Source organism: Helianthus annuus, chromosome 8, assembly GCF_002127325.2.
Source record: "Helianthus annuus cultivar XRQ/B chromosome 8, HanXRQr2.0-SUNRISE, whole genome shotgun sequence".
In the NCBI taxonomy this organism is placed as follows: domain Eukaryota; kingdom Viridiplantae; phylum Streptophyta; class Magnoliopsida; order Asterales; family Asteraceae; genus Helianthus; species Helianthus annuus.
In genome coordinates, this window is record NC_035440.2 from 2,151,890 (window position 1) to 2,177,859 (window position 25,970).

Below are 25,970 nucleotides of genomic sequence, written 5' to 3' on the forward strand. Positions count from 1 at the left end.
ATATATTAACACAGACTTGATAAAACTCACTAGTTACAAGTATAATTGTAAAAATACATATTTGAAATAATTGGAAAATATATTAGTGTGACAAATACAACAATCATACCAATAACTTCAATGGTAATGAATAATTAGAAAAATACATATTAGAAATAATTGGAAAATATATTAGTGTGACAAATATTACATACATACCAATAACTTGAAGGGGGATGATCCTGCCATAGATTAAGTATGCATTAAGGCCAGAAATGGTCGTACCTTTTGTCAGATATCTTGTTAGACTCTAAACGCTCATCCAGATTTTCAAGCAAAGCTTGCTTTATCTTTTACCTGAAAACTTGAAACGATGACATGACGGTAAATCTTGAAGTACCCGATCATCCAAATAGTTTTATAAAAGTGTTATTATCTATCACACGTTTAATATCTTTTAAATAACCCCAACTTTCACCATTTGACTACTGATAGCACTACCAACTTACAAATTGTACCTCGCCACTCCCAACTTTCAACTTATTTTCCTGTCACTCCCAAACTAACTGAACCCTAACCCAGTTAGCTGACGTCAGATATCACACCACTAAACAAGTGCCACATCAGATGGCACGTCATCAAAAAAGCTACACCAGATTCCACGTCATCAAAAAGCCACATCAGATGCCACGTCACTGAATAAGTGCCACATCAGATGTCACAACACTAAATAAGTGCCACGTCACTAATAAGTGTCACGTCATTAAAAAGGACACGACAGATGCCATGCCATGTCACTAAACATGTGCCACATCAACAAAAAAACTAACTGCATTAACGTTGAGTTAGTTTGAGAGGAAAATAAGTTGAAAGTTAGGAGTGGCGTGCTACAATTCGTAAGTTGGGGGTGCTATCGGCTAAATGGTGAAAGTTGGGGTTATTTAAATCCAATAACCTAACATTTTAAAGATCGAACTTCACAATTTGGAGGAAGAGTAAATTACAAAAATCGTCCTTTATGTATGTCACTTATTGCAAACTGTGTCCTTTATCTTCAATAATTACAGAAAACGTACTCGATGTTTGCAAACCCTTGCAAGTTATGTCCTTTAGCCCTAACTCATTTAATTTTTTGTGGTTAAATCTGACCAAATGGACCCCACATGAGGGTATTTTGGTCATTTTACTCTCATGTGAGGTCCATTTGGTTAGATTTAACCACAAAAATACCCTCATGTGGGGTCTATTTGGTCAGATTAAGCATAAAAATTAGCTGACTTAGGGCTAAAGGACATAACTTGCAAGGGTTTGCAAACATCGAGTACGTTTTCTGTAATTATTGAAGACAAAGGACACAGTTTGCAATAAGTGACATACGTAAAGGACGATTTTTGTAATTTACTCTTGGAGGAAACACAAATAGTTAACAAAATAATTCATACATAATTATTTTCGTACGAGATCTAAAGTGTTGCAAGAACATACCTTAGTTGTGACTTTCGGCTTACGGACTCTTCAAGAGATCATAGTGTCCATAATCATGATAAAGAACACTGACTGGGTTCTCCTTCCCGTATTCCTGTCCATATTCCGCAATAATTTTAATAGAATTTGTCCTTTTATCCCGCATGTAAACTGTTATAGGCACCCTGTAAACATATTAATAATAGATATATCATATTCGTTGTACTTGTGCATCCGTATGCATCTTAATCAAATCAAGGAAATTTTCAAGTGCATTAAGGTTTTGACATTATGGGCTTACGAAAATGGTAACAATATCGTTTCTTGTTGAGGTTTGAACATGGCAAGTAACATGTAAAGTTGCATCAAATTTAATAGAGTAAAATGCCATTTTCGTCCCTGAGGTTTGGCCTGTTTTGTGATTTTCGTCCAAAGGTTTGTTTTTCCGCATCTAGATCCAAAAGGTTTGAAATCTTGCGTTTTCATCCGGCTTGTTAACTTCATCCATTTTCCTATGTTAAGTCGGGTATTTTCGTCTATTTCATTTAGTAGAGGTATTTTGAATACTTGTACGTATGCTAAATGCTTGTACTTAAAGTGAAAAAGACCGAATTGCCCTTTAAGTTAACAAAAATGATGAAAATACCCCTGACTTAATGGAGAAAAATGGATGGAGTTAGTGAACCGTATGAAAATGGCAAGATTTCAAACCTTTTGGATCTAGATGCGGAAAAACAAACCTTTGGACGAAAGTCGCAAAACTGGCTAAACCTGAGGACGAAAACGGCATTTTAATTAAAACATCCGCTTGTTAGTGATTTAAAAGTATAGAGGCCGTTTATTGTACAAATTGCCTTAACGTACTAAACCTCAGAACGAAAATGGCGTTTTACTTAAAACAGCTGCTACTTAGTGATTTAAAAGTATAGAGGCCGGTTATTGTAAAAATTGCCTTAACGTACGATGCGTACGAGATGCAATATCAACATGCGATTTTGGTTTTTGTAAAATAAAATGCGACTTCTTTACAACATGCGAAATTGGTATTTTTTAAACATGCGATTTTGCTTTTACAACATGCGATTTTTTTTTTTTTTTGACATGCGAGATTTCCCTTTCTAGGTTTATATCGTGTGAACTTGCCATAACGTCCGCTCGTACGTTAAGACAAATTGTACGATAATCAAAGAAAATAAATTAGAATACATACTTAAGGACATGTGCTGCCATAAGCAGTTCTGGTTCTCCGCCCCATACATGTGACCGTTTCATATGCGAGACATAAGTCTCAAAATCACCTTCAAGAAACCTGAAGAACGCATCACAAAATTTCCTTATTTATCCACTAATGCACATTTCAAAACATTCATAGCACTGATCTTCAAGATTTGTCATTAAGGATAGAAGTTTTGTAGACAAGTATTATGATTAGTAATCAAACAGTTATGTTGAACTAAGCATCTTATCACAAGTTGCATTTGTTTTGGGTGAAAAAAAAGCAGTTTCTAATAGAAATTAAAAATATAGGGTTATTGGATTTTATCACCCCCAATTATTGGCTATTGGCCGCTGTCACCCCCAACTATCACTTTGACACCCGTCACCCTCAACTTAACACTTAGCGTGTTCTGTCACCACGTCGTTAACTGATCACTAACTTTTGATCATGTTACTATATTTTTTGGGGTGTCTTATGGATCTTAGGAAGGTTTTAGGGATCTTAGGACACCCCCAAAAGTATAGTAACAGGATCAAAAGTTAGTGATCAGTTAACGACATGGTGACAGAACACACTTTGTGTTAAGTTGGAGGTGGCGGGCGTCAAAGTGATAGTTAGGGGTGGCAGCGGCCAGTAGCCAATAGCTAGGGGTGATAAAATCCGATAACCCAAAAATATATGTGATAAAGTTCGGATTAAAATGCTTTTCAATCATTACAACTGAAGAAATGAAAACACTGAACACTATCCAAAGATTTGTCTTACCATTCAGTTTCAGTCCGTCTCTTGATCAACTCCTTCACAACCTATCAAACGAAAACACTGATCACTCTCCAAAAATTCGTATATATCAATATATGAATAACATAAACACATATGAATATATTATGATAGAGTGTCAAAGAAAGTATTTTAACAGGAATTATTGGGGATTACAGCTCCAAAATTTAACATGAACAGCCCAAAAATAATAATAATAAATAATAAAACTCCTGTAAAAACGGATGAAACTTCATCACTGACCTAAATATATAGAAATTAGAAGGTACACCCTATTGTTTCAGATGAAGAGCAACAATTTAAAGTTTAAACATTTAAAATCATTTGTACTCATTTCAAGTTCAAAATTGAAATAGTGATGATGATGATTAGGGGTGTAAACGAGCCGGGCCGAGCCCGAGCTCGACTGGGCTCGAGCTCGGCTCGTCATGTTTTTTTGAAGTTCGAGCTCGAGCTCGGCTCGGTTCAAGCCTACTTATTTGAGCTCGAGCGCGGCTCGCGAGTAAAACCCAAAGCTCGAGCTCGGCTCGCGAATAAAACCGAAAGCTCGAGCTCGGCTCGAGCTATTTTAAGAACAACCTCAGAAGAGCTAAAAACTTGGCTCGATCTCGCTTCAGTATCTCTTAAACGAGCCAAAGCTCGGCTCGCCAATGCTATCATCATTATTATTATATTATATATAAAATAAAAAAATTTGTTTGAGCTCGTTTAGGCTCGCGAGCCTAAACGAGCTTTGTATTTCAGGCTCGAGCTCGGGCTCGGGCTCGTTAAAGCTCGGCTCGTTCGAGCTTTTAACCGAGCTAATAACGAGTAGCTCTCGAGCCTCTGGGCTTGTTTACACCCCTAATGATGATGATGATCAAGTTCAAAATTGAGGTCAAATAGTGTTCTAAACGATCTCAAAACTTGATGCCAAATAGTGTTCTAACTTGATCACCAGATTAAATTTGCAAACTGCTAGGTCACGCTTCCCTTTGAAAATCACAAAATCAAATCTAATCACCGACAAATCTACGATTCGCAGAAACATAGAAATAGATGTCAGATAGTGTTCCAAACAACCTCACAATTGATGTCAAATAGTGTTCTAAACTGGTCACCAGATTAAATTTAAAAAAAATGCTAGGTCACACTTTCCCTATAAAAATAAAAAATCTAATCTAATCACCTACAAATCTACAACTTGCATAAACATAGAAAGTGATGTCATACAATCATCTTAATTGCTACAACAAACTAATACAAAAATCTAGATCTGAATGTATGTATAAATTATAATACCTTGGTTCTAAGATCATCAGCAAGCTCCCGAGTAACATTCTCCTTCGGAACTGGCTTTCCTGCTCGCAAACAAGCACCATGAACGACAGATCGAAACATGCATCTTCCATCTCCAGTTATACCTGTTTCATAGAAACAAATTTCAAACAAAAAATCATTCAGCTATGCTGCTTGAAGACGCATAAATCTCATGATATCAATACATAACCAATCACTCGCGCAGATCAGATAGAACCGAACATACTAATCACATCCGAATTGCTAGCAAACGAAGATAATATTCTAGGTTTTGACACGAATATATGAAATTCAAACTAGCTTAATTGATGAATAATTTCAAACAAAAAATCGTTCATGAGTTCATCTATGCCACTTGAAGAAGTATAAATGATAAATCTCATGAAAACACTACATAATCCATCACTCGCACAGATCGGATAGAACAGAAGTACAGACCATACTAATCACACCGAAATCGCCAGCAAACGATAATTTTCTAGGTTTTGACATGAATATACAAAATTCAGCTTAACTGATGAATAATTTCAAACAAAAAATCGTTCATCCATGCTACTTGAAGACGTATAAACAACAAATTCTCGTGATCGTATAGAACAGAACATACTAATCACAAGGAAAACGCTAGCGTACGATAATTTTCTAGGTTTTGGCATCAGGGGCGGATCTTAGTGGAGCCGTGGCAGGGCCACGGCCCTAGCAAGTTTTTCGGCCGTAGTGCTAATTTTCCGCATTTCTATCGAAATTTTGTATATATACTATGTTCGGCCCTGGCAAGTTTTTCGGCCGTAGTGCTAATTTTAGTGCCCGTGTCTTTCGGCCCTGGCAGGTTCAACGGGCAAGATCCGCCACTGTTTGGCATATGAATATACGAAACTTTAGCTTAATTGATGAACAATTTCAAACAAAAAATCATTCATCTATGCAACTTGAAGACATATAAATGATAAATCTCCTGAAAACAACACATAAGCAATCACACGAACAGATCAGCTAAAACAGAACATACTAATCACACCAAAATCGCCCGCGACCAATAGTTTTCTAGGTATCGAGTTTCGACATGAATATATGAAATTAAACTCGCTTTATTGATTAGTAATTTCAATCAAAAACTCGTTCATCTATGATCTATGCTACTTGAAGACGTATTGATGATCAACCTCATGAAAAAAAATACATAATCAATCACTCACACAGATCGGATAAAACAGAACATACTAATCACACAGAATATACGAAATTCAGCTTAATTGATGAATAATTTCAAAGAAAAAATCATTTATCTATGCAACTTGAAGACGTATAAATGATAAATCTCATGAAATCAACACATAATCAATAACTCTCACAGATCTGATAAAACAAATACATACTAATCACACAAAAATCGGTAGCGAACAATAATTTTCTAGGTTTTGACATGAATATATGAAATTCAGCTTAACTAATGAACAATTAATGTTACTTGAAGAAGTATAAATGATAAATTTCATGAACTCAACACATAATCAATAACTCGCACAGATCTGATAAAACAAATACATACTTATCACACAAAAATCGGTACCGAACAGTAATTTTCTAGGTTTTGACATGAATATATGAAATTCAGCTTAACTGATGAACAATTAATGCTACTTGAAGAAGTATAAATGATAAATCTCATGAACTCAACACATAATCAATAACTCGCACAGATTTGATAAAACAAATACATACTAATCACACAAAAATCGGTAGCGAACAATAATTTTCTAGGTTTTGACATGAATATATGAAATTCAGCTTAACTGATGAACAATTAATGCTACTTGAAGAAGTATAAATGATAAATTTCATGAAATCAACACATAATCAATAACTCGCACAGATCTGATAAAACAAATACATACTAATCACACAAAAATCGGTAGCGAACAGTAATTTTCTAGGTTTTGACATGAATATATGAAATTCAGCTTAACTGATGATCAATTAATGCTACTTGAAGAAGTATAAATGATAAATTTCATGAAATCAACACATAATCAATAACTCGCACAGATCTGATAAAACAAATACATACTAATCACACAAAAATCGGTAGCGAACAGTAATTTTCTAGGTTTTGACATGAATATATGAAATTCAGCTTAACTGATGAACAATTAATGCTACTTGAAGAAGTATAAATGATAAATCTCATGAAATCAACACATAATCAATAACTCGCACAGATCTGATAAAACAAATACATACTAATCACACAAAAATCGGTAGCGAACAATAATTTTCTAGGTTTTGACATGAATATATGAAATTCAGCTTAACTGATGAACAATTAATGCTACTTGAAGAAGTATAAATGATAAATTTCATGAAAACACTGAAAAATCAATCGCTTGCACGGATCGAATAAAACAAAATACATACTGATGAGACGGAAATCGGTAGCGAACGATAATTTTCTAGGTTTTGACATGAATGTATGAGATTGAGAGTGGCTAAATTGATGAATATCTGGATTGAAACGGAGAAATTTACCTGCAGAGATGAAGAATTAGGGTTTGGAATGTTAAAAGTGGAGTGATCTGAGAATCAAATTCGATCTGATCGATATGTTTCCGTAGTGAATCTTTACGTACGGTTTACATTCATTGCGCCTGATATTTGGACGATCATTATTCAAAATTGCATGCAGGATCAAGTGGGAATTACTGGGCCTCCTAGTTTATTTGTTGGGCTGAATGATCCAGTGACATGAGGGTGGTTTCGAAAAATATTAGTAGGTATGTAAACGAACTGAATCGAACAAACAGGAACGAGACCATGTTTGTGTTCGTTTATTAAAGAAATGCAGGTGTACGTGAACTGTTCGTGAAAACACGACCATGTTTGTGTTCGTTTATTAAAGAAATGCAGGTGTTCGTGAACTGTTCGCGAAAACACGTCGAACAAAAGTTTATGTTAGTGTTCATTTTTTAAGGAAATTAAGTTGTTCGGGAATAGTTTGTGAACACTGGTTACGAACACGAATTACCATAAATAAACACAAATGAACATATGTTAAGATAAGGGTTTACATTTTTACTATTTTTTAAATATAATTATAAACTAATGTTTGTGGGGGAATAAAGTAAAATGGTGAGGAAAGTGAAATATAAAAAAACATATAAAAAAACTTAAAAACATTAAAAACTATTTTTTATATTTTCTAAATATAAAAAAAACTTTAAAAACTTTTAACAAATAACAAACGAATACGAATGAATGTAAATGGGCATACATGAACGGACATAAACGAACATATTACCGAACTTTCAGGAAAGTATTCGAACGAACTAGACCTTTGTTCGTGTTCGTTCATTTAGTAAATCGAACAAAGTGTTGTGTTCGTGTTCGTTCATTAACTAAATGAACTTCCCGCCAAACGATTCATAAACTGTTCGCTAAACGTTCATTTTTCAAATGATGGCCTGGAAAAAAAATAGGTCCAGGGGTTTTCGTGTTTAGTTTTATAGGTTTTATCTTTATTTGTTTTTTATTTGTTATATACTCTTGGTTTCTAGCTCCTTTTCTTGTTTTGTGATAGCTCTATTTTGCCGTTAAAAAAACAACATTCAAAGAGGCGTTTGGAATTTTGTATTTTAATAATCGTTTTTTATATTTTAAATAAAGAAAAGTATTTTTTTTTCATTATAATATCATTCCACACGAAAAAGGGCAATTACAAAGCAATGGCAGGTAGTCGAGCAACAAGTTGCGCCGCCACCCCCTTTTGAATAGAAAAACCAATTCTACTAAATACAAAGTTTGAAACCTTTGGCGACGAAGAATTACTATTAACGACTTTTTGAACCCGATTCAAAAGTCGTACAACGTTAGGAGCGAGACCACCAAAGGTATCAAACGCAAACGGGACAAACACATGTTGATTCTCCAGGCAGGCTTTCTCATGTTTTACCACTTTGCTCGCCTCTGCCTTGAGCACCGCTTGCCCTACGACAAAACCCTTGTCTTTGAGCCCGACAAAGGGGAGACTCCAGTTAGATCTACACAAGCGTGTTTCCCCCCTTCCCATCCAAACACAAGGATGTCCGCTGGGCGTAAAGTGGACCTCCCCTCTAAGGGGTCAGTCGGGAAATTTACTGGAGCCTCTTTTTTGGCAGAGATCCCGGCCCGCTTAAGAACATCACATAACATATCTCTCACCCAATCATGCCGATATTTAAACCCTGGTAGCTCTTTACAGTGGATCGCGTGCTCGCCGAAAGGTATCATAGGTTGTGAATGAGCAAGAATCAATTAACGTGATAATAATATCTAAAAAAATACATGAATGATCTCTATTTCGGGCTCGAGTTTGGGCTCGATAACTAAACGATCTCTATTTCATGCTCGAGCTCGGGCTTAGGCTCGGCTCGTTTGAGCTTTTAACCAAATTAATCACGAGTAGCTCTCGAACCTCTGGACTTGTTTACACCCTTAAATTCGACTCAACTCAAATTGGCGTAACATATAACTTCAAAGCAACTGAAAATATATAATTCAGTAGGTCCTAATTAGCGGGAGATGTGGGTATTTCCTATTTTATCATAAGGTTAAGAAAAAAAAAATAAAATAAAGGAGTAAACTGCCATTTTGGTCCTTATGGTTTGGTCATTTTTGTCACTTTAGTCTAAAACTCAAATTTTTTGCATCTAGGTCTCTGTGGTTTCAGTTTTATTGCCATTTTGGTCCAAAAATGAAATCAGATCATATTTGTCTTATAAAATACTGCTATTTTGTCCTTTTCTGCAGCGGTAAAATGATCATTTCTTTTTTTATAAATAAATACCATATTTTATAAGACAAATATGACCTAATTTGCCCCTGAGAAAAATGACAAAATTGTAAGATTTTATAAGACAAATATGACCTGATTTCATTTTTGAACCAAAATGGCAATAAAACTGAAACCACAGAGACCCAGATGCGAAATGTTTGAGTTTTAAACTACAGTGGCAAAAGTGACCAAACCTCAAGACCAAAATGGCAGCTTACTCTAAAATAAAGGATGTAAATGAACTAAAGATTCATGGCATAAAACTATAGGACAGGACACTCTTTCATGATTTCCGGGCTTCTAGCATTGTCCGAATCTATCGGTAGGTACGATCATACATAACTAAAAAACCTCGATCTTCCCTTGTCAATTGGCACATAACTTTCCGACATTTTCATCCTACGACTTTTCAAACAAATCATGGTTTCCTCAATCTCCATATCCACAACAAAACATCTCCTTCATCAACGGTTTCATTCTACCAAATAGTTTTATGGGTCTCGTTTCAATCTCTATACGAACACATTTCTTAGCGTTTAACGCCTTTCCATCCGACGTCCCACATCCCCTTCCCCACGCCACAATGACTTCTCATAGACGTCGCGTTTTGGTCACTTTCGCAACATTAATCACGGCCATAGTACAAAAAATCCTTAAAAGAATGCATATTCCCACAACGCCGATAGGGGAAAAAGCGAAAATTTTGTATGTGATCGAACATAATTTGCTAGCGATCCTCTCGTTTTTCGATGATCATATTATGGTGATCGAGAATCTGACGGAGAACGTTTTCCCATCATCAACGCGTGTGTTTGACAAGATAGATGACATGGTTAAAGCCTCGGAATGTTTACCTAAAAAACTTGATGAATTTTTTGATAATGATGTGCCGACTTTCATTCAACGCGTACCTTTTCTTAATCGCGTTATTAAAAAGGACGATAAGGAAATCGTGATTGATATCACGTGTCACGGGTATAGAGAGGAGCAAGAAAACTCCTTTGAATATGAAAATGTGGCGAAACCAGACCTTAAAGAGGAAACATCTAGTAAAGATGACTCGACGAATACTTCAAAACCGGTTGGTAACTCGAGTCTCAAGGACGTTATTGACGACATGAACAAAGAAAACGAAACCATGGAAGATGCCAATGGCGAGTTTCTTTATAGTGCACGAGCAAATAGCAGCGCCGATGATATCCATCAATCCGAAGACCAAGATCAAGAGGATCCCATCTTCGACTTATTCGAAGCGGGTTGGCACATGTCTCCGCGGGCCATCTCTACCTCATCTGTCAGCATGAAATCCCCTGACCGCGTCATGTAATCGTTCGTAATCTTAGTTTTGGACCGGAGATCTTTAGTGTTGTGACCCAAAATCGCAATAATCAGCTTTTAATATTTAGAGAAACGAATATTTCTGATAGTGTTAGGTCAATAATTACATTTAACACGTTTCATACTGACCGTAACGTGTAGGTAGGGCGTGTATGATACTAGTTTTAACAATGCTGATTATCAAATGATGAAATAAAATCTCTCTTGTTCTTTCTTTTTTTAGTGAAATGTGTGTTTTTCATGATTCGATTTTAGATTTTCATAACCGCTTGATTTTACTTGTCAACGATCATGTAAATACACGTGATATGTAATCTTTTCTAGTATAACATACTATTTATTAAAGGTAAAAAATATAAAGGTTGATGTTAGTTTTGGTTCGATTAATTCAGTTATTATTGAACTCTTAATGGTTCATACCTCTTACTTCTTTAGAATTTAATGTTTCAGACTGTTTGTTTCACGAACAGATGTCTGAATGTTTCAAACATCTTTCTCTGAATGGTTAAACATTATATTGACTCTGAATGGTTAATACTTCTTATTTGGAATGGTTAAGCAAGCATACTTTAGGCTCCTAATGGTTATGGTTCAACACTTAACAGTTCAAACCTTTTACTGGTTTAGACTTTAGTATTTACCCATTCAGAAGTTGCCAATTATATGCATACTTTGTGTTGCTAAATCTGTAATTAGAAAATGTATTTTATTTTTAATTTGTTACATTATATGTTAGTTAACAAATATGGAGCATCTTCGATATATGTGCGCTAAAGGAGTAAAGAGTGTGGCTTCGTGGAGCTGAGGTGGTTTCATGGTCACTAGTGAAACACTGCCTCCCTCATTGGTGAATGGTGATGAAAGTGGAGATTTCTGCGAAACACTTAATAGTTCAGTTATCCGAAAAAGCATATCTTAACCATGAGGTGGTCAATTGGTTCGGTTATACGTCAGTTTTGATATTTTTGGTTATGGTTCAGTTATTTAGTTTTTCTACTCACCCATTATATTACAAGATTGGTTTAATCATTTTGATACTTACTTTTCTAAAATTACACCGCGGTCCCCGTAAAACTTACAAGAGGCAAGATCTGTACATCTCCTTTTGTGGTAAAATGAAAAAAAAAAAAAAAAAACTACATAAACATACAAAAAAAGATTAAGTGGAAATTTTCCTTTTTACATCTTTTAACCATAAGAACCAAGAATTTAACATTGGTACACAGAAAAACTCTTGTTCTTCCTCCAAAAACTCCACCCCCTCCCCAACTTCTTCCTCGACGTCGACTTACTCAACACCTTCCGCTCGTCACCGCCATCACACCGCCCTCCACCACCCTGAACCGCCTCCACTGGCGGATCCCTCTGCCGTTGCTCCCGGAAAACCATCAACAACTTTTGCGCCTTTTGTTTCCCTCTCATTGTCCCATTAACCGAAATCGCCACCAAAGAAGGTATAACCCCTTCTTGGAGCACCATCTCACAACACTTGTCACTACCCGTGCACAAAATCAACAAACAAGCCGCAGCCTGCTCCTGGACCTCGGGTTCACCCATGTCAAGCAATGCGGATAACCCGCTAACAAGACCCGGGCCCGTTATGATCTCGTCTCGGCCTGAGTTAGTCACGGCTAGGTTTATTAACACGGCTATGGCTTTCTCGGTCCATGAGTTCGAACCCATGTCGGTTAGAAACGGTAGTAGGGCGGGTATAATTCCGCATGAGATGAGTCGTGGGATGTTGGAATGGCATGATGAGAGGTGGTAAAGAGTGTGAAGTGAGTCGGTTTTGCATTGGGAATCGAACGGGCCTTGAAGAGCGTTGATTAGGAATGGGACCGCCTCACTGGAGCCAATGATCGGTTTGGCTTGGTCTAAACATGAGAGGTTTAGGTACAGGGCTATCGCAGCGTTGACCGATTTTGACCCTTGGATCATTTGCGTAAGTAGAGATAGTATCCCTGCTGCTAGCATCATTTCTTTGTTCCTGAAACGGTCAAACGGGTCAGATATAAATATTTCCCTACAAGTGAAACAATTGACTCGAACGGGACACACTTAAAATTCGCCCAAAGTATATTTTAATGCATACAACCTCCTATACTATTTCTATTCAAAAGTTCAAAACTATCAAATTAATTCAAGTTAAGTACACGGATGGTCCCCGTGGTTTGCACTTTGTAACGCATTTTGTCCCCATCCAACAAATCTAAAGGTTTTAGCATGTCTAGTTAGGGACCATCTATGTACTTTTTGAAAAAGCTAGGGACTAAATGTGTTACAAAGTGCAAATCACAGGGACCATCCGTATACTTTTGGAAAGCTAGAGACCAAATCCAAAATTTTGGTAAACCACAGGGACCATCCGTGCACTTTACTCAATTAATTGTTTAAACGAAACGAACAAAAACTGTTCACGCGTTAACCCGACCCACCCATATTAAAAGTCCCGTTTTGACCACCTAACACCCCCCCCCCCCCCCCCAAAACCAATTTTTGGCGCCACTAATATATTTGTACTAACGCAAAAACGTACCTATTATTGTCAACCGCAAGGTTAAATAAAGCCATTGCTCCACTTTCTTGAGCAATCTCATTTTCTTCATGCAAACCCAATTCCAAAAACCTTAACAACGCTTCAACAAAACCGTTTGCACCCATATAGATCCGGGCCTCTTCATCATCCTTCAACAACCGTCTTATTTTCTCAACAACCCTACACTTTTTCCTTAGCTTCTGTTCCGTGTTCAAAACCGTCAAGAACTCATCGTACGTCTCAAACACATCACCCTCATGGTCAACCGTCACCGCCACATCATCACCACCACCTTCAACCTCCTCAATTACACCACTTTCTTCAAAAGGAAAAGGTGCAACTTTCATACCCATGTAATTACACAACCCACCGTTTTCCACTGGTTTCGAATTTACCGATTCACTTTCGGACAGTGAGAGCCGCCAGTAGTTCAAATCAAGTGAATCGGGTGGTCCATCGGGAATTATTACTCCATTATGTTCGCACCAGCTGGTTACGAGACCCTTGACGCAGTAATTAGGGGTCAAACCGAGATGAGCCAACTGTTGTTGAGTTTTCGGGCAGGTGTTGTGCCCGTCACTGAACCATTTCTCAATGCAAATTCTCTCGTATGTCTGCCCGGATGCGATTATTACCGGATCATACATAAGTTGTAATGAAATCGGGCACCTTAGTTCTTCGGGCGGGATCGGTACCTGCCCGGACCGCCTGAAGTTCGGTTTGAAATTAAAAGAATTTAATTTCGAAAGTTGTCTCTCAAACGCGTGGGTCCCGGACCCGCTGTAACCCTCGAAAGAACCATGTATTGTAGGTGAACACGGGGTTGAGCCTTGTGAATCATTATCGTCTGAGAAATCACTTCTAAATAATTTTGAGTATTTTCTCATGAGATGTAAAAGATACGCAACGATTGATTCTTTTCGTTTATCTTCTTCGATTCTTGCTTTTTCTACAAGTTTCTTGAGGGCCCGTCTTTCGCGAAGGGCGGCTCGTGAAGACGTAATCCCGAGCTTAGATGCGGCTTGATGGAATGTTTCTAATTCATTGTTGTCGCTATTATTGCTGAAGTTTTTACCTTGTTGAAGTAATCCGATAATTTCATCGCCTATTTGTTTCTCTAATGGATCTAGTGAAAACTCTATTCCTTCGAGTTCGCTTAACATATCAGAAATCTAGGACATGGGAATTCATAGTTAGAGTTGGACCATACATAAATATAGTGAAAGGTTTAAATACAAAAGGCTTTTAATGTGCGACGGTACGCGACCACCAATATAACGTGCGTAATTAGGGTTAACCCAACCCATGCGTAATTATGCAAATAACGTGTGTAATTATGTATTATAACATGCGTAATTATGCAAAGTTAATTATTATTGTGCCACCGCGTTCAATTGAAGGCCTAGATTAGATCAGATGTGCGGTTGAGATGCTCCCGTACGCATTGCACGATAAGGTGGTCTTGTACGTTAACCGGCCTCCATACACACACACACACACGCACACGTATATTTAGTTAGATTAGATCAGATGTGCGGTTGAGATGCTCGCGTACGCATTGCACGATAAGGTGGTCTTGTACGTTAACCGGCCTCTATACACACACACACACACGCACACGTATATTTAGTGATGACTGATGAGTTCAAATGAGAACCACTAAATATTTATGAACCGTTTTGTTGTGAATACACTAAAGTTCGTAATCATTCAACAAAGGGCGTATTCGCCAACGAATAATATGGTTCCAAAATGTCTAGTGGTTCTCATTTAAACCCACGGACCCACACACGTATTGGTTAAAAAGGTTTGACAAAGTATCTGCAAATCATAATACCTGACAAGCTATAGTTTGTGGAACTATATCTTCAACCCTTCTAAGACCATCTTCAAGAGCCGATCTTGCCCTTTCAAATTTTAAAACAACAGAGTCTCCTGTTATAGCCTGCAAAATATAAAAGTTTAATAATTGCAAAAACGATAACACTGAGCACCCGAGATCAAATACCATGTCATGTAAATAATCTAAATTTCATTTTAAACTATTGATAGTGGGAGTATGAAATAATATAAATGAAAAAAATAGAGTATTTACCAAGTAAATTTTGCTACATTCAGCACAATGTTGAAGGATCATTTTCGTTTTCTCTAATGCTATGTGCAAAGCGCATAACGCTTGAATCCCTGAAGTGCTTCGCGGACGAGCGGCTTCCAATTCTGGAAAAACGCTTAACACTTTGACGTAGATTAGAGAAAGTGTTTTGCACATTTCTCCATGTAGCTACAGTAAAACCATTGTCAGTCTTACATAAGGTGAAATAAGTTGTTTTCAACATAGTTATTAAAGGCGCAAGGCGCACTCAGGACGATTTGTTGGGCCCGGGGCTTTATTTACGCCTAGGCGCACCTGGGCGCTCACTTTAACAATTATGACATGAACCATAGTTATTAAAGGTGCGAGGCGCACCCAGGGCGATTTGTTGGGCCGGGGGCTTTATTTGCGCCTAGGCGCGCCTGGGCGCTCGCTTTAATAACTATGGTTTTCAATAAGTTAATTATCTACTTTTAACTATAAACATAAGTTGTTTAAATACGCAAATCGTAAACGTCCTTAATAATTCTTTTCATAATATGCAAATCATCAAAAGAATTATTTTTATACCTTTTTAAAATACAAAAACTCAAAAAGAAAAATCAAGGTTCCCACTGTCCCCAATTAGGTCCACCATCCAGTCATCCACTCATACTTAAAGATTCCAACACATATATTATCTTGGTGGGTGTTATGGATTCCCAATTTAAAAGGTTTTTTTTTCTGCTTAATGCGTTTCTAATGGTTGATAAGCATATTATAGTGTTTAATAAAAAAAAGAGTGAATTTCAAAGATTGTCCTTTATCTTTATACCCATTTTCAGGCGCTGTACTTTATGTTCAAAATTGACGAGTTTTGTCCTTTATGTTTTCATATCATACACGTTTTGTCCTTTAGCCCTAACCCAGTTAGTTTTTTCAGTTAAATTTGGTCATGTGCTTTGCACATGAGGGCTTTTTGTCAATTCAAAGGTTGCGGAAGCTTTCAGCTGTAAATGTGCCGTTGAACTTACCTTTGAATTGACAAAAATGCCCTCATGTGCAAAGCATATGATCAAATTTAACTGAAAAAACTAACTGGGTTAGGTCTAAAGGACAAAACGTGTATGATATGAAAACATAAAGGACAAAACTCGTCAATTTTGAACATAAAGGACAACGCTTGAAAATGAGTATAGAGATAATGGACAATCCTTGAAATTCACTCTAAAAAAAATGATGACACTTTGAAATAAGTTGTTTTTAATAAGCAACTGGTATGCTTATTTTAAACTGATTACTAAAGGTTATAAAATTTCAAGTTTACCCTTACGATGAAACGATTTGTTTTTTATTACTAAGTTATCTAATCCGTTTAGAAGCCGAAGTCGTTAAAATAAGCAATTCGCCAATTCCAAACACCTCTTACTAGATCCTTGATCGATTAGTGATTTATCGCGAAATCTGGTTCTAAATTTTGAATATACAAAAATGGAAAAAGGAAAAGGAAAAAAAAGGTAAATGGATGCTCACACTCACAGACATTTTCATGTACAAAGTACAAACAAACATCAGCGGTTGACTATCGCTGTTACGAATAATATAATCAGATTACATTAAAAAGAACCCTAAATTTACCTTTGGTTCACCAAGAGCAAACAAGTTCTCTTCGATCTCGGAATTTTCCATGATTAACATCTACCAAAAGATGATTCTTCTTCAACTTCAAATAACCTGAAATGATCAATGATTACCTATCAAATTTATTTATAATTTACATTTCTACTTTCTTGTTAATTCAGTTCATCATAAGCTCATCCAATCATGAGTATCATCAAATGGAGTAAAATAATTAAAAAATCTCCAATATTATAACATAATTAACATTTAACCTATTATTTTAAATTTTTTTCAATAAGAAGTAAGGCTTATGTAAAGAGTTGACCAGCAAAATACATCAGCAAAAAGAAAAAGAAAAAGAAAAAGCAAATTGACATGAATCCATTTCTGGTAACAATATCAGTAAATTGCAGAAAAGCAAAATAAAAATATAACAATTTAACACCAATCAAGTTTCATAAATTCAATCAATAAATCACAACAAACAAATACATCAACACATCTACAAAATTACGGTCAGTAAATCACTAAATTACACACTCAAATTAATAAAAAAAATATAAAAAATTAAAAATTAAAACATCCAGATGAACACATTCGCATAAATCTCAACAAAACAAATACATCAACACATCTACAAAATTACGATCAGTAAATCACAAAATCACTAAATTACACACTCAAATTAATAAAAAAAATAAAATTAAAAACATCCAGATGAACACATTCGCATAAATCTCAACAAAACTTCAATAATGAACGAATATTCTATAAAACCTAAACACGATTATTAGTTTATTACAATCTCCATCACAAATCAACAATTATATCGAAAATTTCACATCAACGGCACCAAATTAGGTCAAAATCGAAGCAATAATGATGAAATTTACAGCCGAATTTGCGTGAAAACTTACCAGAACGAACAAGCTTCATGAAACGAGCATTAAAACAGAAATTAATGCGATAATAACTGAATCTGTTAGGGTTTCGAGCACGCAATCAGTATCCATTCGATTAGTGTTGTTAAATTCGCGTGTGATTTGATAAACAGTTCACAGATTGATGCAATTTGTTGTGAAATTGAATGAAAAACAGAGTTTTAGGGTGGAGATAACGAGTGGCTTTAGGTGTAAAGGTTATTGGGGATATTTTTGAAATGAACAAATGGAGATCGAATAACTGAATATTAATATTAATATTAATAATAAATAATAATCATTATGTTTATATGTTAGGTTATATGAATATTTTATGGTTTTAAACATTCGATACATGTTATAATATTTTTAAACGGTTAGGACAATGTATTTAAAAATGTATAGATAGTTTATTTTATTTTTTTTATTTTTTTAAAATGTGGTAGTTCACACTCAATGGTTGGGTTAGAATTAAAAAAATATCTATGCAAAGTCGCAAACTAATAACTTAACAAGTAAACTCACTTTGGTTTGAAATTTATACGAGCCACTGATTTCTTGTTTGAAAATTATATTCTCTGGTTAGTTTTCAAACTGTAGACTATTTAGACAGTACTAAAATAAATTGCGTTGTTGTGATAGTTATTAGTTTTGAAAATGTTACGTAAATGATTTTTCTGACAATTTAGGCAAATGTTTTACAACTGTAATAGATATTTTTGAGTTATTAGTGTTAAACTGATAATTTGAATTTGTGATTTTTAGAAAGTCGTTTTTTGGATAATAAAAGACGAATCTATAAGCTTTTGTTAAACGAAATAAAGCAATATTAATTGGTATAAGAAGACAAGAAGTCAAGTTGTTATAATTTTAATCCGTGTAATATTGTTTCACTTATTTATGGTTTTATTTAAAGCACTTTGAATTATTTAAGGAAAAACATGAATTAAATCTTTTAGTTTAGCAACCGTTTAACATTGTTTCACTTTTTATGGTTTTTATTTAAAGCATTTTGAATTATTTAAGAAAAATATGAATTAAATCTTTTAGTTTAGGAATAGAACAATGATAAAGAATGCTAATTTTGCTTCTTAAATCGAAAATGAAATAATAAACGTCACTTTTATCAAATAATGTATTTTGAGTATGCATATGATTGTAATTAATAATAGTTCGATGTCACAATCTCAATCATTATCATTAATCTTTTGAATTTATTTATATCATTTTCACTCGATCAAAATACTTTATATCCCTTACTTTATTGGATTTTTTCTTGATTATTGATCCTTGTCTTACAAGATCCAAACTGAAATAGTATGAACCAAGCCTTTTCAAAAGGCTTACAAATTAATCTTCTTTAAATATATATATAAATAAAAAATAAGGTACTTTAATTAAAATATAAGGAAAAAAAAGTGAAGAGAATTTTCCCGCTTTTGTTTCTCCCCGCTCACAGGCCGACAGTTGCCGACCTCCCAAGTTTGTCGGTTAACAGATCTGTCTTCATAACTACGGCTTTAAAATACCCATAATGCCCCTTGCCTTTTGTATAATTACATTTTGCAATTAATTTCTTTTTTTTTTTTTAACCACAAACATTGCTTTCAATAACTTTTAATATGTTTTTAGATGTGTGATTTTTTGACATTCTGACATATGAAATTAGTAGGTTTGGTTTTAGGATAAACAGGTTGGGTCCTTCGGATAGTTTAGATTTGAATCAATAGATCTGAGGAGTCAGTGACGGATTCATAAATTTTTACTAATGTATTCCTTTGAGATATTATCACTGTTTTTTCCACATCATACAAGACTTTCATTAATTCTCACTACTTTTTTTTCTAAACTGATTGGGTTCCTAGAAACCCACAAAATGTGGCTAAATCCGCGGGTGTGAGAAGCTAAGTGAGTAAGTGTGGTGTGTTCGGACTTCGGGATGATCTTAATGGTTCGCAGATTGACACGTTAAGACACTTATATTTTAAATTTAAAGAAAATTGGTTTATGTCTTAAGTTATACAGATTGGTTGTTTGTCAAATTTAACAAGATCAAATAGAAAATAAACATAATTATTTACATACGTTTGAATTTTTAAGTTGCATATTTGTAATATCATAGTATTAATAAGCAAAAGATTAAAAAAATCAAGTTAAGGGGGCCGTGTTCATGACTTTATGTTAACCCAAAAGAACTTATGTTGTGGTTAAGTTCATGTATCTGACATAACTCTTGTATTTATATTGTATTTTGGTTCGCATCAATCTTTTTTAAGTTTGTGTTCGTTTTCATCCGTCAACCCATAAATATAATCCATTTAACACCCTTTAATTTATTATTAGTTACTTATAAATCGCCAGGTGTTTTTTCCATGTTGAAGGAATGGATTAACATTTTAAAATATTGATACCTGCACATCTACTGAATAATAATAATATAAGATTATTTAAAAATCAAAAGATAGAAATAAAAATAATATACTCGGCTAATCTTGAGTGGGTCCCGCATTACACGGTGGATCCGGTCCGTGCATTTATAGATATACCAGAATGACTCATAAAATATAATAACAGATTAACGGAAACTTATGTATGGAAAATTTATATAGTGTTTTCTGTGTATATGTTTTCTTAATGGTAAAAACTTTTATATATAATATAGAAACTGGGCTAGTTATATATAATATAGAAACTGGGCTAGCAAGAAGCTGAAAACTCGAAACAATACATATAAAGATTAAGAAATTACATCTTGAAGGTTAAAATCTAGCCACCTATCCCATGTAAACTGTAACATATGAAAACATATGTGATTCGGTTTATGTTACGTACTATGTAAAAAATATTCGATATGGCTTATCCTGTATTAGATGTATACTACGGCTGGACGGTATGGGGACCGTCCAGCTTCGTCCTCCATCCGTTGCCTTCCCCCTCTCCATTGCGCCCCCTCTCCGTCCCGTCCTGATCATCGAGATGTCGCCGTTTGCGACAGACCAAATATGGTGGGCCCCCTTTGTTTGTGTTTGTGCTAAAGGCATGGTTACTTGTACATAGTGGGATGGGGTAGGATCATCTAGGACCATCCTCCATACCCTCTAGTTTTGTGGGATGGACCATCCTTGGGAGGAGTATGACGTGACGCCTACGTGGCAGATCATCCTCCCTTGGAGGACCATCACCATACCCTCTAGCCTAAAGCATATATAAACATTGCATGATTATGTAAAAAGGTAAAAGTTCTACTGGTTTCACTAATTACAAATTATAATATGAGCATTATACATTTGTTTGTCTCTATGATGATTGTAAAACACTCAAAAGCCACTTATACATAATCGCTAAACTCATAACTTGTAAACCGGTGGATTTAAAAACATAAAAAAGTTTCATAATCATGCAGTTTCATAAATCATAGTTTAAAAGTTATATATGTATGTACACGTATTATTAAAAAAAATGGAGTGGTTCAACAAGTTGGTGCTATAACTTATCAATTCAAATTAACGTGTCAAGAGTACTCATTTAAAACAGTTATGTATACGAAACCAGGTCTAACTGGCCACTACAATCAGACTTTAGGAACATTTGGAAAAACAATGATATGACCTAACCACTGTTTATTTGTTTATTTAGGACATGCTAAAACAAAATGGTATAAGTGTTATAAATTTGCTAATGAGTAATAAACACCTTGTGTTTTATGGGGTCCTATGGTTTGAAATTAATTAATTCATTGAATGTATTGAGTAAGACAACTTTGTTAGAATTTAGTTGTTAAAAGTCTACACAATAGTTGATATTCGTTGAAGTATTAATATATCTTTATTATATGTTGTTAAATGAACCCTATGCCCCTCATTGCTCCAATTCAAATGAAAATTAAGGGTTAAATACCTTGATGGTGGTAGCATTTAATGGAAGTGTTTATTATAGATCCATATAATATGCCAGAATTTAAAATGGCATATTCTTGGAATTAAATATTTCTACTAGTTATTTTAATGTATTATTTTATATTTTTTAGAATAATGGGTTAGTTCAAATTTCATGGAGGATGTAAACATAAATAATATAATTTTTACATAAATAATAGCATACACGAGGAATACACGTGGTTGTGGTCGTCGTTACTCTATTTCCGATAAAAAAAAAAGAAAAAAGAAAAAAAAAACTTGCTAAAATCTCCAAAAGATCCGTAATCACCGGTTGTATTTCTTAAACTTACTTCACCTGTTTTATTCAACAATAATAAATATTTAATTAGAGGGCGATAAACTTTAATCACCGGTTGTATTTCTATATTAATCACCGTCTACATAATTGTTTACTTACACTTTATTTGTTTAATACATAAAATGATTACTTAGGACTTGAATACACAAACACTTTTTAACTCTACTTAGGAGCATCTACAACGGTTAAACCTTGTTCATCTAATAGACCGTCTAGTTAATATGTTACATTGTTCTAAACCACCAACACTCCAAATCCCACTTTTTTCTCATATAATAAACAACTCCAAACCTTCAAATCACACCTTACTTTTTCCTTAAAAAAGAATAGCATTGTGAGTGAGTAGTCCCCACTCTTCCAAACCACACCGGTCAGTGGAGTGGACCACCTCCTCCAACAAGGAGGTTTGTTTGGTAATTGGTTTGTTTGAGCAGACTCCACAACGGACCGTTGTGGAAGCTCTAAGTGTCACATCACCTGTTTTTTCACATTTCGCTCTATCTCACTTCAAGAAAATGGTTTAATATCTTTAACTTCATCTAATCATATTTTTCGAGGTTTTTGGTTTAAAAAAGAAAAGCATAATTAATTTAATCTCTTAACATCCTAACATGTTAACATATAATCCCTTTAATGTCCCTTAACACAAAGAGAAAGTGATATGCAATACCAATTAATATGTCATGTCACCTTAAACACCGATATGTTAGAGTACACCATATGACCTTAAGAATGGTTAGTTTACAAAAAAACCACCATAAACTTGAAAACCAAACAAATCAATCAATTTTTTTTCTATTTCTTTTAAGTATAAAGTTAGTATTGTAAAAAAAAATATAAAACAAATAGAAAAAATACATATAGTTCACGATGCTACATAAATGTAGCTCGGGAAGTTACATATATGTATTTGTTTGCAGTGTTTTACAACTATGTTATTAATTTGGAAAACTTTGAGAAAACCACTTTAAAGCAATAGTTTGATATGACTCGAAAACATATAATGTATTAAGTAGTTTGTTATAAAAATTGTTATATAATTTGAATAAAGATATGGATTCAGATTTGAAAAATATGTTTAAATTGAAAAGAAATATAAATGAGGTGCACGTGTCTTTAGTTGGTTAGATCATGTTTTTTAATACTAGTTTGGTATGGGATAATAATAAGCTCAATTGGTACAGGAAGGTTAGGTACTTAAGTTTGATATTGTTTGTGTGTGCCTTTTATTTTTAGGTATGTGTAATGTGTGTGATAACCATATATAGTTAGATATAATTCATATGCAACAACTAAAATGTTGGTTTATAATTCATACCCATTCACAATTTATCGCTTTATCAAGAGATAGATATAGTGATTCATCATGAGTGTATAACCATGGCTTGGGTCGGTTTTTTCTTTTTGTTGCCAATTATATGCATACTTTGTGTAGTTAAATCTGTAATTAAAAATGTATTTTATTTTTTAATTTGTATCACTATATGTCAGTTAACAAATATGGAGCATCTTCAATATATTTAGGCTTGAATAAAGGGTGTGGCTTCGTGGAACATCTCGTTGAGTTGAGGTGGCTTCATGACCACTAGTGGAACACCGCCTTCCTCATTGGTGAATGGTGATGGTAGTGGAGATTTTCACGAAGTCCACGAGCCATGAAAAATAATTTTAAAGTTTATAATTAATAAAAAAAAGGGATAGTGAACAACACCCATGGATGATAGAGGAGAGAGATGGTGGAAGAAGATGCTAGCGTAACCACACCCATCAGTCGTACTATGTGTATTATCACACTAATATCGTGTAACTTGTCCAGAATTAGCTCTGCTATTTTCATTAAACAGTCATATTATTTTAGTGTGGCGATCAATCATTGTCTTATCTAACCTAATAGTTGGGAAGTTTTGTATTTAACATTTCAAATTAATGTAACTTTACTTTACACTCTTATTGTGTTTTAGCTAATTCATATTGTTGAACATATTTTATTATGAAAATATGATTAAATCATATAGAATATATAATTATAGATTCTCAATAATATTCTAGCTATACGGATATGATTTGATTTCATTTTTGTCAGAATAGTAAAATTATCTATGAAGTGAACTCGTAGGATATCAACATCATACACTTTTGAATAACCCATAAATTCAATGATGAATTACCCTACGGAAAAAAATGTTGGACAAACAATGAATTGTTTACTTGTGCATTCACCACACACACATAGGCAATGGGACATATTTAGGCGTTTTATTATAACGTTATAAAATTTACCATATGATGAAGATGAGTAGGGACAATACTTGGAGTGAGTAAGCCACGTAAGACCGTACGATATAAAGGGTTGAAAAGTGATACAGGCATCTTTGATAAAGTGTATGTGTGAAGCATGACACGAGACTAGAATATTGTGTGTATTCTCTAAAATCATGGTTGGATTTGGAGTGCCCATTCACATCGAGTGGGCACACTCAACATCTAAATACATCTATCCATATTAAAAAACGAGACACATATTGATATTATATTTAGAATATGTTGTGTGCTATCACAAGTATACATATAATCGTCACGCCACTACTGAATGACAAAGACATAGTAGTATGCAACTTATCTTATACATAAAGAAACAAAGGTATGAGATATAATACATGCTCTCCGCTGCCATTTGATACTTATACGCATATCCTTTACATGTAAAGGATATCATCATCATCATATACTGATGATATCTTTTACATGACTGACTTGATATCCCTGCGTTTGTTCGGTGCACCCAAAATACATCTTTCTATTTCGGTAAGGTTTACTTGATCTATCCACTCAAGAGGAAATCCATGACATTACTTTTGTAAGGAGCATCCTTACCGTATAAGTTCATATTATTAAATAATCCATGTGATTAACTATGTAGTAGATACAAAATGTTTAAATCAAATCAAAATGACCGAAATGAATATTTTTATTAGAGTAAATAAATAGCATACCCATATTCTAAAGAAAATATCTTTTTGCACTATATAATATGAAAATTTAGTATGCACATTTTAGATGATCTTGTAGGCGCAATAGGACAGAAAAAAACTAGAACTAAACTGTCTAAATGGGGTCGGTCATGATGTGGGACTAGTTTAGTTTCAAACCACATTGTGAACTAATACCTTTTTAAGTTAATAATCTTGATATGAAAAAAATGTAAAACTTTATTAGCATATGATCTAAAGTTCGAAAACAAAATGTAAATGGTTTTTTTTTTTTTTTTTTTCAAACCACATGATGATTAAGCATTATACTGGATTTTAATGGTTGAAACCTCTTACTGGTTGACTACTTAATGATTCAAATTTTTTACTGATTTAACACTTACCTATTCAGAAGTTGTCAAACAACCCCTCATTCGTGTAAGCTATGAATTATAAAATGTCAAAAATGTTAGAAAACGATTGAAGGTGAAGTGAAGCTATAAACCACAAAACATGCAATCATCCAAGTTATGGAATCCAATGGTTAGCATTTCTAACCCATCTATAAAAAATCTACTGCTTCAAGGTCACGTCATTTTTCTACAACAAATATTTTATTTTATTATGGACATAAGGGTAGACGGTATGGATTGTTTGAATAGCTTCGGTGACTACTTTCACCGATCGGTGAACCACCCCCACTTGTTTGAGTCACCGATTGTTTGAATGTTT

General features: G+C 34.5%; 3 protein-coding genes across 6 annotated transcripts; 1 reads left to right on the forward strand and 2 right to left on the reverse strand.

Annotated features, from left to right (window-relative positions):
• Positions 1–45: 45 nt before the first annotated feature.
• Positions 46–7,440, reverse strand: LOC110871589 (OVARIAN TUMOR DOMAIN-containing deubiquitinating enzyme 4). Of its 4 annotated transcripts, none has more exons than XM_022120279.2 (6): positions 7,157–7,440; positions 4,724–4,845; positions 3,428–3,468; positions 2,654–2,752; positions 1,465–1,628; positions 46–343 (listed from the first exon to the last, which is right to left on the reverse strand). In XM_022120279.2, exons 1-5 carry the CDS (start codon positions 7,203–7,205, stop codon positions 1,484–1,486), a joined length of 456 nt encoding a protein of 151 aa, XP_021975971.1. In that variant the 5' UTR covers positions 7,206–7,440; the 3' UTR covers positions 46–343; positions 1,465–1,483. The 4 variants fall into 4 exon arrangements, with proteins under 4 accessions (XP_021975971.1, XP_021975972.1, XP_021975973.1 ...); XM_022120280.2 differs by having other exon boundaries at positions 46–336; positions 7,157–7,439; XM_022120281.2 differs by having other exon boundaries at positions 7,268–7,435.
• Positions 7,441–9,935: 2,495 nt separating this feature from the next.
• LOC110870707 lies at positions 9,936–10,976 on the forward strand. Its single transcript, XM_022119883.2, has one exon. The coding sequence runs from the start codon at positions 10,042–10,044 to the stop codon at positions 10,873–10,875; it is 834 nt and encodes a 277-aa protein (XP_021975575.1). The 5' UTR covers positions 9,936–10,041; the 3' UTR covers positions 10,876–10,976.
• Positions 10,977–11,895: 919 nt separating this feature from the next.
• LOC110871590 (U-box domain-containing protein 45) lies at positions 11,896–18,278 on the reverse strand. Its single transcript, XM_022120282.2, has 6 exons — positions 18,031–18,278; positions 17,132–17,227; positions 15,518–15,703; positions 15,260–15,367; positions 13,423–14,594; positions 11,896–12,873 (listed from the first exon to the last, which is right to left on the reverse strand). The coding sequence occupies exons 2-6, from the start codon at positions 17,189–17,191 to the stop codon at positions 12,096–12,098; spliced, it is 2,304 nt and encodes a 767-aa protein (XP_021975974.1). The 5' UTR covers positions 17,192–17,227; positions 18,031–18,278; the 3' UTR covers positions 11,896–12,095.
• Between the last annotated feature and the right edge of the window lie 7,692 nt (positions 18,279–25,970).

Coding starts and splice junctions, on each gene's coding strand:
- LOC110871589 (XM_022120279.2), bottom strand. CDS start 7,205: ATGTCAAAACCTAGAAAATTATCGTTCGCTACCGATTTCCGTCTCATC. Junction 4,846..7,156: donor TACCGATTTCCGTCTCATCA/GTATGTATTTTG, acceptor TCTATGAAACAG/GTATAACTGGAGATGGAAGA. Junction 3,469..4,723: donor CTGATGATCTTAGAACCAAG/GTATTATAATTT, acceptor TTCGTTTGATAG/GTTGTGAAGGAGTTGATCAA.
- LOC110870707 (XM_022119883.2), top strand. CDS start 10,042: ATGGGTCTCGTTTCAATCTCTATACGAACACATTTCTTAGCGTTTAAC.
- LOC110871590 (XM_022120282.2), bottom strand. CDS start 17,191: ATGTTAATCATGGAAAATTCCGAGATCGAAGAGAACTTGTTTGCTCTT. Junction 15,704..17,131: donor TTGCTCTTGGTGAACCAAAG/GTAAATTTAGGG, acceptor GTTTTACTGTAG/CTACATGGAGAAATGTGCAA. Junction 12,874..13,422: donor CTTGCGGTTGACAATAATAG/GTACGTTTTTGC, acceptor TGACCGTTTCAG/GAACAAAGAAATGATGCTAG.